Source organism: Nomia melanderi, chromosome 3 (genome assembly GCF_051020985.1).
Source record: "Nomia melanderi isolate GNS246 chromosome 3, iyNomMela1, whole genome shotgun sequence".
NCBI lineage: Eukaryota > Metazoa > Arthropoda > Insecta > Hymenoptera > Halictidae > Nomia > Nomia melanderi.
In genome coordinates, this window is record NC_135001.1 from 23,792,955 (window position 1) to 23,810,457 (window position 17,503).

Here is a 17,503-nt window from a genome sequence, read left to right on the forward strand (position 1 = left end):
TTAATATTAAAAATCATTAAATGGCCGAAAGGAACAGTGGGGGAAAAATTGCAGTGCAGTGGCTACTGAGAAAATAGCGATCGCGAGGTAGGGTCGTCGATCCACAGTTCACGGCCCTCCGGAAAGTCGACAGTTCGATGTATGCCTGTTCCCCACCGTTCCCTCTTTCTCTACCCCCTATCTTTTACTATTCTCTTATTAAAACGGCGCACGCGCGATATCCTGACAGAATTACACAGGGCCGTACAAGGACATCGGAAATGCGTTCTAGAATCTGTTCGTTTGTCGTCCAGTAAATATCACACGCCCGTCGGTCAACGATCCAATTACACCATAATTTCATCTAAATCCACTTAATTAACATCAATCGATTCGACGAGAGACGTTGTTTAAAAATATATGTATCGCAATAAAGTAACAGGATCGAGACTCTAACGACTCGCACAACATTCTGTCCTATGCACAGTCCTGATTTCGTACCGTGGTCCGGCGCTGCGCATGCGTCGGATGTCCTACGGGATTCTTTACACAATCAGGAGTGAACGAGCGAGTCAAGTCAGTCGCCGGGTATCTTTGTTGTGACGAACGTAATTTGTTGCTCGTGACTCGCACTTCCTCCGCATACTTTCCTGTCTCTTTTCCAGTATTTCTGCGCAACAACTACACTACACTTCTAACTTCTATTCCGTTTCTCTATCCGGTGAGTTTTCCAGCAGATCTGCTTAGTAACAGGAACTCCGTCTCCGTAATGTTAGAATTTAAATAGACGCGTTTGATCGTTCGTTCGGGGCCCGAGTAATGTAGAGATCGCCGGAATACCGATCATTTGTTTTGTCAGTTGTTGCCGGTCCTTAAATGAAACCGTTCAGTAATTGTTCGAACGCGTGCTGCGTCTCGACCTATTCAATCCTTTTCATTGAGCCATTCGGTTTCGAACACGTTCGAACGCATTATTTTTCATGCATCACGTCGCGTGTTGTGACATTTCTGCATCTGTTAAATGTTGTCTCCCCGGGAGCTTTCGCGTTGAAATATTCGAGATCTCGGGAATTTTATACACGCGAATTTATGAAGTATCTATTCATTTGAAATTTTTAATTAATGCGTATTTTAATATAAACTCCTGAAAATTATTGATCGAGTTGTTTTAGTCTCCTCGACAGGATGTAACACGGTTGTTTTCAAATTTGGCAAATGAGCTTTCCGGCAGTCTCATGGCCTTCCCGTGGTATTTATTGATTTTACATTGCGCTTTAATAAATCAGTTTTCGGCGTTGAATTAATTTTCATTGTATTTTGGACATTTGTACATTTTAGTAATTTTCTCGTTGCAACGGGAAGTTCTTTTTGAAAATGGTAGGCACGTTCGAACGAAGTATTTTGACTTCCCGTCTAGTAGAGCTATAAACAAAGTAACGAATGAAATAATAAATTTCATTGCAGTTTCATTGCACCGAATATCAGTTAACAGCTGCATATTGCATGTCTCGAAACGGATTTAAACTCTACGCCAGCACAGAAATGTAACGAAGCTTAAAAATCTCGGCAAGAGTTGAAATAATGTATTTATTTTTAAGTGGAAAAAATATTTCGATATTTCACCTTAAATTTAAAAAAAGAAGCTCTTGGAAAAATTATAAAATAAATATATTTGTATTCGAAACGAAACGAAACGAAACAAAAATCTTGAGAATTAAAATAACCATATATTTATTTTTAAGTGGAAAAAATATTTCGATGTTTCGCCTTAAATAAAAAAAAGAAGCTGCCGTAAAAAATATAAATATATTTGTATTCGAAACGAAACGAAACGAAACAAAAAGCTTGGTAATGGTTAAAATAACCATATATTTATTGTAAGTGGAAAAAATATTTCGATAATGTTTCGTCTTACATTTTAAAAAAAAAAAGAAGCTGTTGTAAAAAATGTACGGTGAGGAAAAATGTAAAGTAAATATATTTGTATTTGAAACGGAACGAAGCAAAATTTTTGTAAAGGACGAAAGATCCTTTTATCGTCTTTTCCATTCGACGAGTTGGCCCCACCCAGACGGAAGCCACGTAGAAATGAGTCACCGAATTGAGAGTTGAAAATAAAGTATCCCCCGAGGAAGAGAACAAAATTTTGGGGTAAAAATAGAAATATTCAATGTTAAACAGTAGCTGCTTGCGTAGGAGTTTTCCGGCTAGGTCAGGCCTTGTATCGCTAGGGTAACATGATCTTGACCCTGAAAATGTCATAATGTTCTGCTGCTACCTTCTGTACCCGTACGATAATATTAACCCCTTTACTTTTCATTTATTTCGTGACTGCTCGTCCAAGCATTCTTTCATTGTTAATAATTCCTTAATAAAAAAGGAATTGACTATTTACTGTAAATATATGTTTGCCATAAGCGTTTAAGAAATATAAATGTAAATATAAACTGCTGCGAAATTTATTTCGTGTAACTACGTTTTATTTAAAATATTTATTCAACATTTTTCTATAATATATGAAACATAGATAATATTTTTAATTAATTTAAATTATTTATTTTAAATGAATCTGTTAACGGTAGTGTATACTACATGCAAAAATAATTATTTTTTGTAATGGTTTCATTATTTTTATTAATTTATTGTTGAACACAGACTAGTACGATATAATACACGGTAAATTAATGTAAATATTGTTACTATGACTTGAAAGAATTATTTCCCTTTATTGTAAGAGGACTTTATTTACTTTATCACGAAAATTGAGTATTTTGAAAAATTCTTGAGACAATCCGAAATTTGGTATTAACATTAAAATTTGATTATTTTTTATGAACGACCTGTGTATAAAAATGAATGCAATTTCTTTTGAAATGAATAAATTACACACGACCCCTTGAGAATGTACAAAGTATAATTATTTAAGAATATTTTATTGTTTCTCTGTCAATATAGGTTTTCCGTCTGAACGTTAAGCGATTCGAGTAAATGATGCAGACGAACGGTTCTGAAAACATCGGTTCTGAAAATGTAAACGAGAAGACGGGATGGACGGTAATTTGTAATTACTTAAAATCGTATTTCGGTTAGCTCCATGTCTTACGAAGTTGCCAGTTGCTTTATTTTAGATTTATTGGAAATAATAATTTTGATTTATTTTAAGTAATACGTAAGTAGGTATGTGGCATAACGTTAAGCGAGACACGTGGTATAGATTTTTTTTCCCATTGCAATATTTAAATGCCCGTTACTTCGAAAAGAAAGTTAAATAGAATGAACAATTCTTAATCACGTATTTTTATGCTTGAAGTTCAAGGAAGTGACCTTGGTAGCCCTTTTGCTTTTCGAATCGAGGCGTTAAAAAATCGATTGGGGCAGAGTTTTACCCCGCGCAGTACGAAACATTTGTAGGAAGACTCGATGAATGACAATTCATCTACAGAGTATAACAATTACATCTTTTTTTATGTATGCAATTAGTTTGCATTAAATTTGCACCAGTTTCACGTAACTATTATTGACGAATGCTTATGTATTACTTTGTCTTTATATATGTATATATAAATTACATGAAATGAACATGAAATACGATTTTATAAATATTAATTAGATGTATAAATAATGAATAAACATATATTTTTAGGTTGGACTAATAAACGGGAAATTTAAGTATCTTACAGCAGAAACTTTTGGTTTTAAAATAAATGCAAATGGGTCCAGTTTGAAAAAGAAGCAATTATGGACTTTGGAAGGAAGCGAACAACAGGTTTACCTTAGGTCTCATTTGGATCGTTACTTAGCAGTGGATCAATTTGGAAATGTTACCTGCGAAGCAGAAGACCCCAGTGATCCTGGCTGTGCCTTCCAAATTCAATTGGCTTCTGACGGTATTTGCGAAATTTTCTTTTTGCTATGGAAGTTGTTCGATACGCAGTGGAACACTTTGCGGTATAACTTTATAGATGAAATTGTTGAAAAGATTTACAACTTAACTTTTTTTTATATATCGCATTCTTGTAACTAAGAATTATAATAAAATCTACTTTTTTTATGTATGTATGTACATATAAAAAATAGGAAGTGGAAGATGGGCATTGAAAAATATTCAGAGAGGATATTTCCTGGGTTCGAGCCAAGATGAACTTAAATGCATGGCCAAGGCTCCACGTGAGGCAGAATACTGGCTTGTTCACCTTGCTGCGAGACCTCAAGTAAGTAATATTTTTTGTATAAAAAAATAAGAGACTTAAAACAGTACATCTTCAGTTGAAAATAGTTATTATATTAATAGCTTTTATTATCACTGAAAGTAGGAAATTGAATATCAGAGAAAAATATATTTTCTAATGAAGAATTAATTTGACAAAAAGAAGCAATGCAAAATGAAAAATCCATTTTTCAGGTCAATTTGAAATCTGCTGGAAGGAAACGTTTTGCTCATTTAAGTGCAACGCAAGATGAGATTCATGTGGATGCACCAGTTCCTTGGGGTGAAGACACACTTTTCACGTTAGAATTTCGTCCTGCTTCTATGGAAGATTCTAGCCAAGAAAATACTAAATCTGAAGGTGGACATTATGCCCTTCATACTTGCAATAATAAATATTTAGCACGGGATGGAAAACTTTTGGACTCTTGTACGCGCGATTGCTTGTACGCAGCCGAATTTCATGCTGGATTACTTGCACTCAGGTTGTATATATTAACATTTTCCATTACCATACTGTATTACCGTTAAATTATAATGTATTAAACTCATGTTCATTAATACTTTTTCCTTCTATTTTGATGAATATTATGTATTCTTGAGATATTTAACTCCAACACCCTGTGTACAACAGTGTTTTGAATTTAGAAAGCTTTGCATATAAAAAAATGTTCATAGCATATTTAATTCTTGAATCAATGAACCTGTTTCTGTTTCTTCTCTTTATACAATAAATGACAAGTTACAAATGATCATGATTTAATTAAGACGCTTTAGAATACAATACAGTAGAATGATTAAAAACGTAATTATGTAAAGGGATTTGTATGGAGCATATTTGGCACCTATTGGAAGTAAAGCTGTTTTGAAGTCAAGATCCACGACAGTAACTCGAGACGAGCTATTTTCCTTAGAAGAATCTCTGCCACAAGCTTCCTTTGTCGCCGCTTTAAATCAACGATATGTTTCCGTGAAACAAGGTATTTTTATTCGTATAGTTTTCAGTTTGTTTAGATTTATGAATAATATAATCGATAATTCTTTCATAACTTGTAGCGGTCCAGAAACAAATGGTAGCATTATTTATTATTGTTACAGGAGTTGACGTTACTGCTAACCAAGATGAAATATCCGGGCATGAAACTTTCCAATTAGAATTTGACCGTGTTACTAAGAGGTGGTACGTGCGCACTATGCAGGATCGTTATTGGAGCCTTGAAGCTGGGGGAGGAATTCAAGCATCCGAGCACAAACGGTCCTCTAATGCTTTGTTTGATTTGATTTGGCAATCCGAGGATGGTACAGTAGCATTACGTGCTAACAATGGCAAATTCCTGGCAACCAAACGCTCTGGTCATCTTTATGCTAATGCTGATTCAGTTAACGGATTGGATTCAGACGCTAGCAAATATTATTTCTACTTGATGAACAGACCTGTTTTGGTTCTGCGATGCGAACAAGGATTCGTAGGGCCTAAAAGTGCATCTAGTTCGAAACTGGAGTGTAATAAAGCTATATATGAAACCATTAGAGTGGAAAGATGCGAGCGGGGAATTGTCAGATTCAAAGGTAAATCTTGCAGCACGCTTTTTATATAAAAATGAAATAATTTTATTCAGTTTCTGGCAAAAAATACACATATTATTTTTATATCATGTACGAACCACGCATGTGATTTTAAATAATTTTAAATAATTTTACATAACAGGTCAAAATGGCAAATACTGGCATGCAGATAGTGAAGGAGTTAACGTGGATTCTGACATGTCCTCTGATGGTTTTTATTTAGAATTGAGAGAACCGTCACGCATTTGCATTAAACATACTGATGGAAGATATCTCGCAGCAGGTAAAAATGGAGCATTGCGTTTGGGAGAAACAGATTACGAGTCTGCTACCAAATGGGAATTCTAATCAAACGAATATGTAAAAGCTATGTTCTTTTCAAACTCTTGAAATTGTTTTTTCTTCGCACTATTTAAGGAAACAATTTGCATCAGTGACTATTTGAATCTAACAAGTCGAAGGTCATTTCAAAAAGAATAAGCAGACAATTTAAATGATTCGGTAAATTGATAACTAACAAATTAAATTTTATTATTCTTTTATGTAAACGTGAAACAATGGAAAAGATTAATTTAATAACAATTTAAGATAATAAGGACTAAATTTGAAAGGAACATAGCTAAAATAACTGCCCTTTTTATAGCTTCGAATGTAATCTAATATCATATTTATAAGTACAGAAAGGGCTCCTACTGAGTACTTAATTAGAAGTACAATACTGTCCGCTTAAGCGTCCAAATTTCTGCCTGTAATAATAATATCTGTTGCTATATTAATTAATTTTTGAATTTTTGAGAATGAGTTTCAGAATATTTCAGTCTTAATACCAAAGGGAGGTTATTGTCAAAACTTCTTGGCTCTAATTTGCACTTTTTCATATCGAGTATCCGATGTTTTATTTTCACTCGACTTTTAGGTCACTCGAATCGTGGGAACACTTATCTGCCTAAACAAGCATCGTAACATGGTTCTGAACTTTAAACGTTTAAGCAGGCAGTATTGCACATTAACGAACTGACTTTTCTACGATTTTTTACTTTTACTTCTAATGACTTTTCTACTCAAGAAATATCACATAAGACTGATCATTCGCATGTTTGCAAAGGAAGTAACGGTTATCATATCGTTCCTTAATTTAAGGAAAAATAATCAATATTAACTTTTTATTCTGCAATGATAACAATAATTGAATTATTTTCTAACCATGTAAATGAAAACTTTCTCCTTTTTTTTTTTCACTTTAAATCTTTATTTGATATATTATTTATTTTTTAACTCTTAATATTGAATCGGTTCACAATTTATATGCCAGAGACAATAGTTTTTAATATTATTTCATGTTACTAAGATATTCATGATTCTATATTTATGTTTCGTTCATCGAGAAATATAAGTAAATAATGAGAATTCATTGCAATAATGTTTAAACTCATGAATAATTATCTTTCGTGTCCAGAAGTTTTTTTTATATCTTTTACAATTTGTAATTTAATCGTTTCGTTAAGTGAGTGTCTAAAAGAACGACGTATATATATATATACATACTTTGTAACGAAATATAAAGTATTCATCTGGCAAATCGTTTAAGTATTAAAAGAAATTCAGTTCTCTAGTCTCAATATTAATATTAATACTACTTCCGACGCTTGAATTCCTATACAAAACTTCATACACTAGACAGCACATTTACAAGATGTGTCAACAAATAAAATAGAGTTTTAGTTAAAATTCCTAATCATTCCATAACATAAAAATAATTTACATTGCTCAATTACGAATACATTAGCACTTTACCGACTGTTCGTTTAACAAATTGACACGGAGCTGAGTTTGTTTTTAAATGAAATTTGTAAAAAGTACCTATATTATAATAACAATTATTATCGTACGTTCGTTACCAATAACGCCCAAAAGCTAATTAATAAGTGTCTGGTTTCGAATAATTGATTTAATTAACCGATGAAATGTGCTGCAGTGGGTAAAGCGTTAATACGAACGCACAAAAGCATTGCTAGTGTAAACTTGCTATCTAGTGTACATACCCTTATAAAATCGATGCAATAATCGAATTAATATGTGTAATTTGAGACCACGCTTTTTCTATGTAACAGATTGACATTCCGCGAGCTGTGCAATGATCGAAACAATTTTTACAACTATTTTTGTGAAGAAATTCTATCTTATAGCCCGCTTACAATAAATAAAAACGTGAGTTTCTATTGTTTAATACCGAATTTATGGGCGTGTGTAACTTACCAATTATAGCATAAGGACCTGTGAACATAGGTGGAAATTTTCCCTTTTATTATACTGCATTTCTATTTTCTCTACATGCTTCATCTTTTATACGATATATTTTTATCTGCTCTTTATTTTTCATGCACAAGCGAGATTTAATGTTAAAATTGTAATTTTGATAAAACTATTTGTAATTTACTTATAATTTTAAGGAAAGCGGGGCAAATTAAGTGTATTGTGTAAGGAATAAATGCTACTGTCAAACATTTATTTGTGAGTCGTTAATATCTTAATATTTCATTGTGTTCTGTGTCAGTGTATCTTTTTCTACTCGCAGTAAGTTGTAATTAGGGAGATTTCACGATTTTTCTAATACCGATCCGATACTACCGATTCATATCAATTACCTTTACACGCGAAACGTAATAATATTGAAATCATTCATATCCTTGAAAACATATGATAATGAAACTCAAGTTGAGATGCAATAATGTAACTCCTGCAAACAATCGTTCCAACTGCATACAAAGCAAAAGTTATGTAATGCTACAGAAAACACAGGTTTTATTCTTAAATAAAAATTTTATAAACATGTACAACATAATGTCATTTGTGTCAGTTCTCCAGTGAATATCTGTTCTTTTTTTTCATTGATACGTCATAATGTTTACTAAACATTTCTTTCAAACATGGATAGAAGAGATGTAACAGCGGTAACTGTGGTAACGATACAACCATGTTATCGTAAGCCAAGCCAACATCCTTGTATTCTTCTGGAAGTTCCGAAATCTTTGAGTATCGTTGACTGAAGTGCGTTAACAGAGTGAATTTTGCATTCATCGATATCCCAGTGTTTATTGCTTCAGCCGTTGTCGAATGCATTTTCATTTTAGCCAACTTCTGAAGATAATTCTCCATTGTTGCTTCATGAATTAATAAATCACAATCTTTACCTATCTCTACAAGATTTTGAGATGGCATTGCGTCACCACTAAAATGAAAATACAATTGAAACAACTAGTCTCGTTTGATACGTTGACTGCTATTGTGGTCATCGATGGTAGACACTTCAGAATTGCTCGAAGACAGTTACATTATGTAAAATAAAATACAATGTTTAACGGAGTAAGTAACTAAATAATAGTGTAACGTGAAAATTGTAAAACCAAATAATTAATCGTTGTTTCTATTTATCTTTGCTATGAAAGAATAAGTAATACATGAAACGATCAAGACTCCTATGGCAGTCAACGTGTTAACTTTAATGGTTTTATTTATACTTTACCTGTAAACAATCTTTTGCCCATTATTTAGAGTAACCGAAATGCCAAACGCATTTCTACAATGTCTGACAAGAGCAGTATTCAACTGTTTAATATTCAATGTCTCATAAAATATATTCTGAAAGGACTTAGTTACTTTTGTAGATTGGAGAAAATGCATATTGTTCGTTATATTACATAAATGTAAAATTGGTTCCAATGTGTGGTACGTGGTTAACCATGTTGCGATTTCTTGCGGTAATAATAAATATACTTTATCAGTTGTGTATTTTTCCCTTTCTTTTAATATACCAATCGTTCCTGTGTGGTGATCGGCATGCTTGTGCGAAATAAAAATAGCCTAGAAGAAGAAAATTGTTTATATATCTTTACTTAACTAATACATTTTTATTACCTGTATGAAAATAAATATACCATTTAATTCTGTTTATAACTCTATAACAAAGCATTTAATAGTAAACTTTATGTAACATTTTTTTTGCCTGTTAATTAAATTCTCACACTTTGATCATTTAAGTTGGAGACATTTGTATATAATGTACAATTTATTTATATAATAATTTTATATTAAAATATACTAAACGTACCTTAATGTTTTTTATAATATTTCTAGCTTCTGATATCCCAAAAAGTCGAACAATTTGGCAAAAAGTTCCTTCTGAGCAATCCATTAATATATTGTGATGTTCATCAATCCTCAGAAGAATAGCACTTGTATTTCTTATTTTATTTGGTAAACTAGAACCAGTACCTAACATAACAATTTGTGGGTATTTACATGCATCTTTTAATCCATATTCTGCTGTTTTTTCTTCAATTTGGCATCGCAATGCAGTCAATGACTCTGTAAAAGCTGGATTTTTCAGAACTTCATTGACATATGTCTCTCGTTTCGGAGAAATCTTATAGTTTTTTATTACAGAGAAAACTGGACGTATTCTTATACTGTGCATTGTTCTTCCACGATGAACATTCGTAAGCTCCATCTGAAATAAAATAATTGGAATATTTGTAATAAATAAACAATATAACGCGCGCACGCGTTTGTGTGTGTGCTTCTGATATCACCGTGCCTTACTTCATTTTCTTCCTTTAAGCTATCTTCACTTAGCGGAGGAAATATTTCAGAATGCAACAAGTTTAATAAATGCTGTTGTTTATAAACACCTTCACTTCCTAGACAAGTATTTTCTTCATTTAGTACTATATGTTTCGTAGACATTCCAAATGCTTTTATCCATGTCTGATATTCTGAACGATTAAAAATTTTTGCTGGAGTAAAATGGTATACCAGAACTTTTGCATAATTATCCGTGTTTAAGAATTTAGGATTTTTTATAACAGATTCTAAATATTCCTCGCTTGGACAATCTATGACTGTAAAAAAATCATTGAAAATAATAATTATTAATAATGCACAATTTTTCGATTATTTAATATTTCTAATTACCAATAACAGCATCTTTAGGACCTTCTGGCTCGCAGACATCTGAACTACGTACAACTGTGCCATCTTCTTTGGTAATATTAAATCCATCTTTCAGTAATCTTAAATGCGGTCCAACCTTTATACCCAATTTTTCACATTTTGACATTATTAATCTACCAGGTCTTGGATTAACTTCACAAAAGCAACAGAATACTTTTTTCATAGTCTTTAATTTCTTTTTTCCATCTGTTATATCTTTCTCTGTTTCTGTGGTATTAATAACCCTTTTTCCATTATCATTCGAATGACATGGTGTTTCTTTATTTGTATCTAAAGTACTTTCTGTATTTTCTGAAGTCTTGTATACAGGAATGTACCAAACAGTTAATACATGATCTTTATATGGTTTCGATTCATCAATGGGTATATAATTAAATTTAAATTTTGAAAAACATGCAAGTAGTTGAATTATACTTAGAAACTCAATTATTTCTTCTGAACTGTGAATATTTACTTCAGATGTATATCCTTGCATTGATAAAAGCAAACCTGTCAGCCCTCCAACATTTTGCCAAGTAAAATTTGTTATAAATATATTCTCTATTTTAGACAATTTACAACGATGTTCTTGGGCTAATCGTTGCGTTCCTTCTCCGCAATTAAATATATAATTACAATGGTCGGAGGAAATAAACAAATTCTTTGGTGCTCCGGGAGCACCACTTCCGAGAACCTACATTTAAAATAGTTTCTTAACATGAAAATGGTATTTATTTAAAAAAATTGAATAGAATAATTCACTTATAATAGTTAATTTTACTGTTAATGATATTATGAAATCATTTATAATTACATGGGATATTAGATTAGAATTTTTGTAAACTTTGTTTAATTGTTTCTTTTGACTCATTGCTATGTCACAATACAATTTCTCTATATCGTTAATAGCACAGCTGGAAAGCCTGATGATTTGATAAGGAAAATATTCACTGAGATTGCAAAATTTTTTAGTTAGTTGTGACATTACCAGATTCCTTATAATGTTGTTTATCATAATAATTCTGAAAAAAAATGAACTTTAACCTCTTAATTACTTATATAAATTTTATTCATAGTTACCTTTAAATTCTAGAAAACATGTATTCTTCACGTTAACCTTATTTGTAAATCACGAACGAAAAGCATGTGAATTAACTAATTTTTTAACACGGTATTAAATAAGAAATGTAACATACATTTATTTATACACTCATTATATAAATTTATACAAATATGAGCACCAATTATTTTGAATACAACATTTATTTATTCCAGTAAATCCTTCCTTCCATGAACGTTTCAGTGCGTATAAAGAAATACGTATATGACGTTATTCTAACATCATCCGACCGTATGATACTATTGTAGTAAAGATGTTGTTATAAATAAGTAAGGTTGGCCTGAGTTAGAATTTAACTAATGTCACGAATTTTATGCTTGTGAACTATACGTTTGTTATTTAAAGAAATGTGACATTAATGTTACGAAAAGTTGTTAAAATTGTTTAATAGCAAAATACAAATACAAAATCTTTTTATTAATATTTTGTTTTGTATTTTGTAGTCTTTAAAAAAATCTCATTTTTTAACAGAAACCCTTAAAACCATTAAAACTATAGAAAACAGGTCTTTTAATACGGTAATTCTATTTCCTATTGGTGAATTTTTTAAAAAGGATAACAAAATCATTATATATATATGTGTATTACTTATATGCGTATATATGATACTGAACAGATGCATGAAGATATTCATTAATATAGTTTCTTTAAATATATGTTCATTGAATAAAAAGAGCTCCAATTAAAAAATTCAGGTTTTTATTTCTGTACTCAATTATTAGTAAACATTAGGTACATTGATAATTTTTCCTATTATTACACCCAAATGGTTCATATGTTTTGCAGTAATTATAATATTTTTAATGTTTATTACAGTGCATAATTAACAACACAATACATATTCATAGATTAAATTCATTGAAATACATGTATGTTACAAAACATTGTATAGTTATTAAACATTAATATTTTAAGTTCACAAACATTTAAGTTTTATTTAAATATAACAACATTTAACTATTTATCGAACAAAATGAAATAAAAAGAAAAAGAATATCACTGTAAATGAAGTATTTATAACATGTATAATACAAAAGTTTATATTCTTTAGATATATTTTTCAATACTTAATGAAAAATGTTCTCAAAACTGTTTTTGAACAACTGATACGTATTGTTCAAATCAGGGGATCAGAATGTTTCACTTCTAGTTACGAATAAGCTGAATAAAGTAACTTAGAAGAGTTTCTGGTGTGCACACATGCACACGTATTCTCGTGTTTTGCATTCCAAAAAATATTCAAGAATTTTGAATCACAACTCTCTTTGTGTATATAGAATTGTTCACAAATTTTAAACAAAGTACAGTGCATAATAAAGTACTATAAAAGCAATGTTCTTCTACAACAATTTGAATTTTATAAACTGTATAAAAGAGGTATACTAAAAAGGAACAGATAAAATGCAATCTTCTTCTAATAACAGCTAATTATTAATAGATAATGAACAGTAATAAATCAATCTGTATTGTTAATATTATTAGCTAAGTAAATCCATTATGTCCTGTGAAGGTAAGTTTTGAGTCTTCTGATTTGGAACAGTATTCAAATTTGAACTGAATTCCAATTGATTAGGTACTAAGTTTCCTTGACTGATAGGATAATTAATCGTATTTTGAGGAATAGTTGAATTCCATGTAATTTGATTAGGAGCCCAATTAGTTGTGTTTCGATTTAAATTTACATTCATTCCTTGTGGGCTGAAATGTTGATGTGAATTTAAATTTGAAGACATGCAGGAATAATCAGGCTTTGAACTTGATACTGATCGATTTAATTGATCTAAATTGGACTGTAATAACGTATCGGTTAAGTCTTTTATCTGAGGTTTCTTGGGTTGCTGTGGAATAGCTTTCGGTGTTAATGGTGGTTGAGATTGTAAACGTTGGTGTACTTCTTGTTGTTGAATTAATCTGTAAAATGTAAAGAATTATATTTCATGAGCTAAGAATCTTCACTTGCAAACATTCAAAAATAATTATTTTTACTCGCCGAAATTTATCTTCCATTGTCAAACCATTTTCAATTTGTAGAGACTGCAAATTTGTATTTGTATTTGTATTTGGAGAACGAATTGGAGGGATAATATTAATAGCGTCAGTAGTGGAATTAGTATTTTTGTACATGTTAGAGGTTTGTGAAAGCTCTTGATCAAGTTTTTGTGTTTCATGACGCATTGCATCCAATTTGCTCAATGCTTCCTTATGTTCTGTTGTTACACGATTTATCATTTCAATTACAAGAGTCGAAAGAATTTCATACTGCGATGTACTAAAGTTTTGTTCTATACATAATGGTAATAAAAATGGTAAAATCTTTGTTGCTAATATTTCTTTGCTCGCTCCCAACTTACTGTGATTCAGTAATATTCTGTAAATTCCTAGTAAAACAGAAATTATTGAACATTATTATTTTATTCCATTATTTTTCATTTTTTAGATATTATAAAAGTTGAATATACTAGAATATTTATATATAAAAGTACTCTAATATAGCAATGCGCATATTTAAAAGCTACATGTAACATACATGTACATACCTATAATGGCCATTAGAATTGCAGGTTCACCAGAATGTGGAATTTCTTGCAAGAAAGGTAACACTTGATCAAGAACCAACCATCGATCAAAATTTGGCAACATTCTTGCAAGACACAAAAGACAATTAACTTTTACACTAAGGCTTTTAGCACTACTTCCTTTGCCATGTAAACAAATTTTTTTCATTCGAGGTAGAATTGCATTTTTAATTACTGGTCCTTCAATCATTGTTATAATATTAGGCAGAGCTGACAAACATAATTCTTGTAATTGTTCCCATTCAGATTCCAAAGCACGCAGCAGCATTGGGACCACATCTGTTTTTATTACTTCTGTAGTACATAGTTTTAACAGTAAGTCAACATGTTGCATCAATACAAGGCTAATTTGCGGTGGATCATCCAAAGTCAAAACTGGTTTCATATTTGGTAAAATATATTCTCTAAATTCTTCTACAGAACTGGTTTCCATTGCATATAATATACTTGGCAAGATAAAAGGAATCATTGGAGGGTTAATTAATTCTTTGTATAATGCAGGGAGTACTCTGTGTAATATAACCCTGTGCGGTAATTGCTTTAACAGCTGTGGTAATCCTTTGTAAAATTGTGACTTTTGTAAATTATCCCACTGAAAAATTTTATCCAAATAATTCAAAGTTTTTACTTCTATGTCCGTGAAGTAATCAATTTTAACAAATTGATGAGCATCCGGTCTTAATTCAGGATTATGATTTAACATCAATTTCACCGTGTCTCTGAGAGACTCTGGAACTGATATAAGTTTAGAAGTAACAATTGAACCAGTCAAGTTTTCCAGAAACTTTTTGCATTTTGTTAAATCATTATTACACTCATAGAGTGGTACATTCATTGCAGAATGTAAAACATATGCTACCATTCCTAAAGAAAATATGTCACTGGCAGAACTAATGCTACTTGCCAATATACATTCTGGTGCTTGGTAATTTAAATTTGGCTGTGCAACAGCTGATAGCGACATATCATATTCGACGTATGACCATAAAGGTTCTTTGCTTTCTACACTTTGATTTAATGCACAGAAATCAAATCCAAAAATCTTCCATGCTCCATGACTGTTAATAACAATAGATTCTGGACATATGTTTCTATGCAATAATTTTACATCTTCGTGTAGAAATGCTAAACCTTCGCCAAGTTGTAAAAGTCCATATTTAATTTCAACGTCGTGCAATTTATAATCTTTTAAAGCTGATGGTAACGGCTGTGGTAAATTATAATGATTTCCTAGGACATTAGCTAAACTGGCTAACACAGGTTCAGTTGCAAATGCCAAACTATCTCTCGATTCCTCTAATGGATGTTGTACAGTTAAAATTTGTGGGTGTCGTAGTTTTGTCAGTTGTGTAACACCTCTTTTCAGAGTTTCCAAAATCACTTCTTTATCATTCTTGGAAAATTTATCAAGAACTCGTTTTTCAAATACAAAAATTGCTGCCTCTTGTTTAGTGGACTTTTTATAACCATTATAAACTTTCCATAACAATGTTGGACCCGCGCTTCCTATGTGTGCAGATATCTCAAATTCTCTTGTAACTGGATTTCCTGGTAGAACATTTGATAATTGGGATAAACCATAAGCGGTATTTTGAACAGTGCTGGTAATCGTGTTGCTAACAGTATTTCGCAATTTTGTCAACACATCCATTTTCGTCCACTTTTTAAAGCATATACTCGAAAATTAATTTTCTTGCAGATCTGTAATAAGTTCGTACAGTACGATTTTCTCCAATAAATTTACGCCTATTACGTCATTTTCCAATCTGTTGTTTTACACTGAATTGTCAGACTTTTTGTTTTACACGTTACAGTAATAATGTCTCACTTTTCCCTGCATCTAAATATATTTTGTTTGTGACGGAATTAAATAACACTCCTTCACACTCTACAAATGTTATTAGACATTTAATTCGTGAATTCTACATTCGAAGACGTCGCACGTAACGCGGAAAGTATCCAATTTCGACGGTGCTATATTTCGTGCAATCACCCTTAAAGGTATATCCTTTAATCCAGGAAAATATGAAAATTTCGATACACACTGACAGAACATGTATCTCGCTCATCGCATCACATTGGCACTTAGTTCCTTGACCATAGCTGCAACTAATACCTTAGAATTTACCAACCTAATAATCTAAATGTTCCGCTCGAAAATTTTTCTATTTTCCATCTCGCATATTGCATTTTACATAGAAAAACAAATAAGAATAACGATAAATCTTATATAACTACAAATAACTAGAAAAAAACTTGTTTATCGTTTGAAAAAGGAAATTTAAACGAGGCATGGATTTGCAAATATACTATAATGTCACTAAAAACAATCTATATATAAATACTAACTTTAAAAGTCAATGAAGCCGATCAATTGTCTGATTTGTAATTATGTATAGATTTAAATCGCTTCATAAATATATATTTCTTAATCTTCTTTTTTCAGGAGCTGACGTCCTAGTATCATTTCCGTGTCAAATGCAACGTTACCAACGGAGTGTAACGAACACATAAATTTGTGCAATAAAATAGTCACCGATGAATCTCGTCGGTGGCGCTAGTGTACTAGAATATTTTCCTCGCTATGTCGGTATTTCAGAACAATACGCAAAAATACATTGTACGCGTAATCTATACACATCTTAAGTCTGTGACGTTTATGCTGGTTACCATATTTACTACATAGCTAAACACATAGGTACACGTGTACTTAACCAACTTCACTGTTCTGTAGGCGCATAGCGAAACCTCTGACGTTTTGCACGGTCGGTATTTCAGACTCTTTTATGTTCAGTTTTATTCATAGAATATCAATAAACAAAGGAAACATTGAATATTGATAACAGTGTGAAACACTGTAGGAAAAGTTTTAAAATCCTTTCAAGTTTAATATAATTATTACTCTTAAAGGCATGGTAACAGTCGTTTCTAATTCGAGGCAATTAAAATTGCTCAAGGTCAAAAAATGGCCAAATATAAGCACTAATTTTGTCACATCGACCATTCGATCGTTAATATTCGATGTTACCAACGAAGGACGAACAAAGATAAACAAAGCAACGAACT

General features: G+C 31.5%; 3 protein-coding genes across 4 annotated transcripts; 1 reads left to right on the forward strand and 2 right to left on the reverse strand.

The window, feature by feature from the left end:
* The first annotated feature begins 509 nt into the window (after positions 1 to 509).
* Positions 510 to 8,258, forward strand: singed (fascin domain-containing protein singed). 2 transcript variants are annotated; one of them, XM_031982268.2, is made up of 8 exons: positions 510 to 700; positions 2,935 to 3,009; positions 3,623 to 3,866; positions 4,057 to 4,190; positions 4,382 to 4,671; positions 5,006 to 5,166; positions 5,285 to 5,755; positions 5,895 to 8,258. In XM_031982268.2, exons 2-8 carry the CDS (start codon positions 2,968 to 2,970, stop codon positions 6,098 to 6,100), a joined length of 1,548 nt encoding a protein of 515 aa, XP_031838128.1. In that variant the 5' UTR covers positions 510 to 700; positions 2,935 to 2,967; the 3' UTR covers positions 6,101 to 8,258. The 2 variants fall into 2 exon arrangements, with proteins under 2 accessions (XP_031838128.1, XP_031838127.1); XM_031982267.2 differs by having other exon boundaries at positions 511 to 700; positions 2,935 to 3,033.
* Positions 8,259 to 8,537: 279 nt separating this feature from the next.
* RNaseZ (ribonuclease Z) lies at positions 8,538 to 12,207 on the reverse strand. The gene is made up of 7 exons (XM_031981962.2): positions 11,822 to 12,207; positions 11,556 to 11,763; positions 10,724 to 11,435; positions 10,352 to 10,650; positions 9,861 to 10,259; positions 9,276 to 9,613; positions 8,538 to 8,981 (listed from the first exon to the last, which is right to left on the reverse strand). Exons 2-7 carry the CDS (start codon positions 11,754 to 11,756, stop codon positions 8,606 to 8,608), a joined length of 2,325 nt encoding a protein of 774 aa, XP_031837822.1. The 5' UTR covers positions 11,757 to 11,763; positions 11,822 to 12,207; the 3' UTR covers positions 8,538 to 8,605.
* Positions 12,208 to 12,558: 351 nt separating this feature from the next.
* Positions 12,559 to 16,943, reverse strand: LOC116429235 (SCY1-like protein 2). Its single transcript, XM_031981959.2, has 4 exons — positions 16,787 to 16,943; positions 14,399 to 16,546; positions 13,852 to 14,239; positions 12,559 to 13,772 (listed from the first exon to the last, which is right to left on the reverse strand). The coding sequence occupies exons 2-4, from the start codon at positions 16,086 to 16,088 to the stop codon at positions 13,340 to 13,342; spliced, it is 2,511 nt and encodes an 836-aa protein (XP_031837819.1). The 5' UTR covers positions 16,089 to 16,546; positions 16,787 to 16,943; the 3' UTR covers positions 12,559 to 13,339.
* Positions 16,944 to 17,503: the final 560 nt, after the last annotated feature.

Coding starts and splice junctions, on each gene's coding strand:
- singed (XM_031982267.2), top strand. CDS start 2,968: ATGATGCAGACGAACGGTTCTGAAAACATCGGTTCTGAAAATGTAAAC. Junction 3,034..3,622: donor ACGAGAAGACGGGATGGACG/GTAATTTGTAAT, acceptor ATATATTTTTAG/GTTGGACTAATAAACGGGAA. Junction 5,756..5,894: donor GGGAATTGTCAGATTCAAAG/GTAAATCTTGCA, acceptor TTTACATAACAG/GTCAAAATGGCAAATACTGG.
- RNaseZ (XM_031981962.2), bottom strand. CDS start 11,756: ATGATAAACAACATTATAAGGAATCTGGTAATGTCACAACTAACTAAA. Junction 10,651..10,723: donor TCCTAAAGATGCTGTTATTG/GTAATTAGAAAT, acceptor ATTTTTTTACAG/TCATAGATTGTCCAAGCGAG. Junction 8,982..9,275: donor GGGCAAAAGATTGTTTACAG/GTAAAGTATAAA, acceptor TTTTCATTTTAG/TGGTGACGCAATGCCATCTC.
- LOC116429235 (XM_031981959.2), bottom strand. CDS start 16,088: ATGGATGTGTTGACAAAATTGCGAAATACTGTTAGCAACACGATTACC. Junction 14,240..14,398: donor AATTCTAATGGCCATTATAG/GTATGTACATGT, acceptor CTGTTTTACTAG/GAATTTACAGAATATTACTG. Junction 13,773..13,851: donor ACAATGGAAGATAAATTTCG/GCGAGTAAAAAT, acceptor TACATTTTACAG/ATTAATTCAACAACAAGAAG.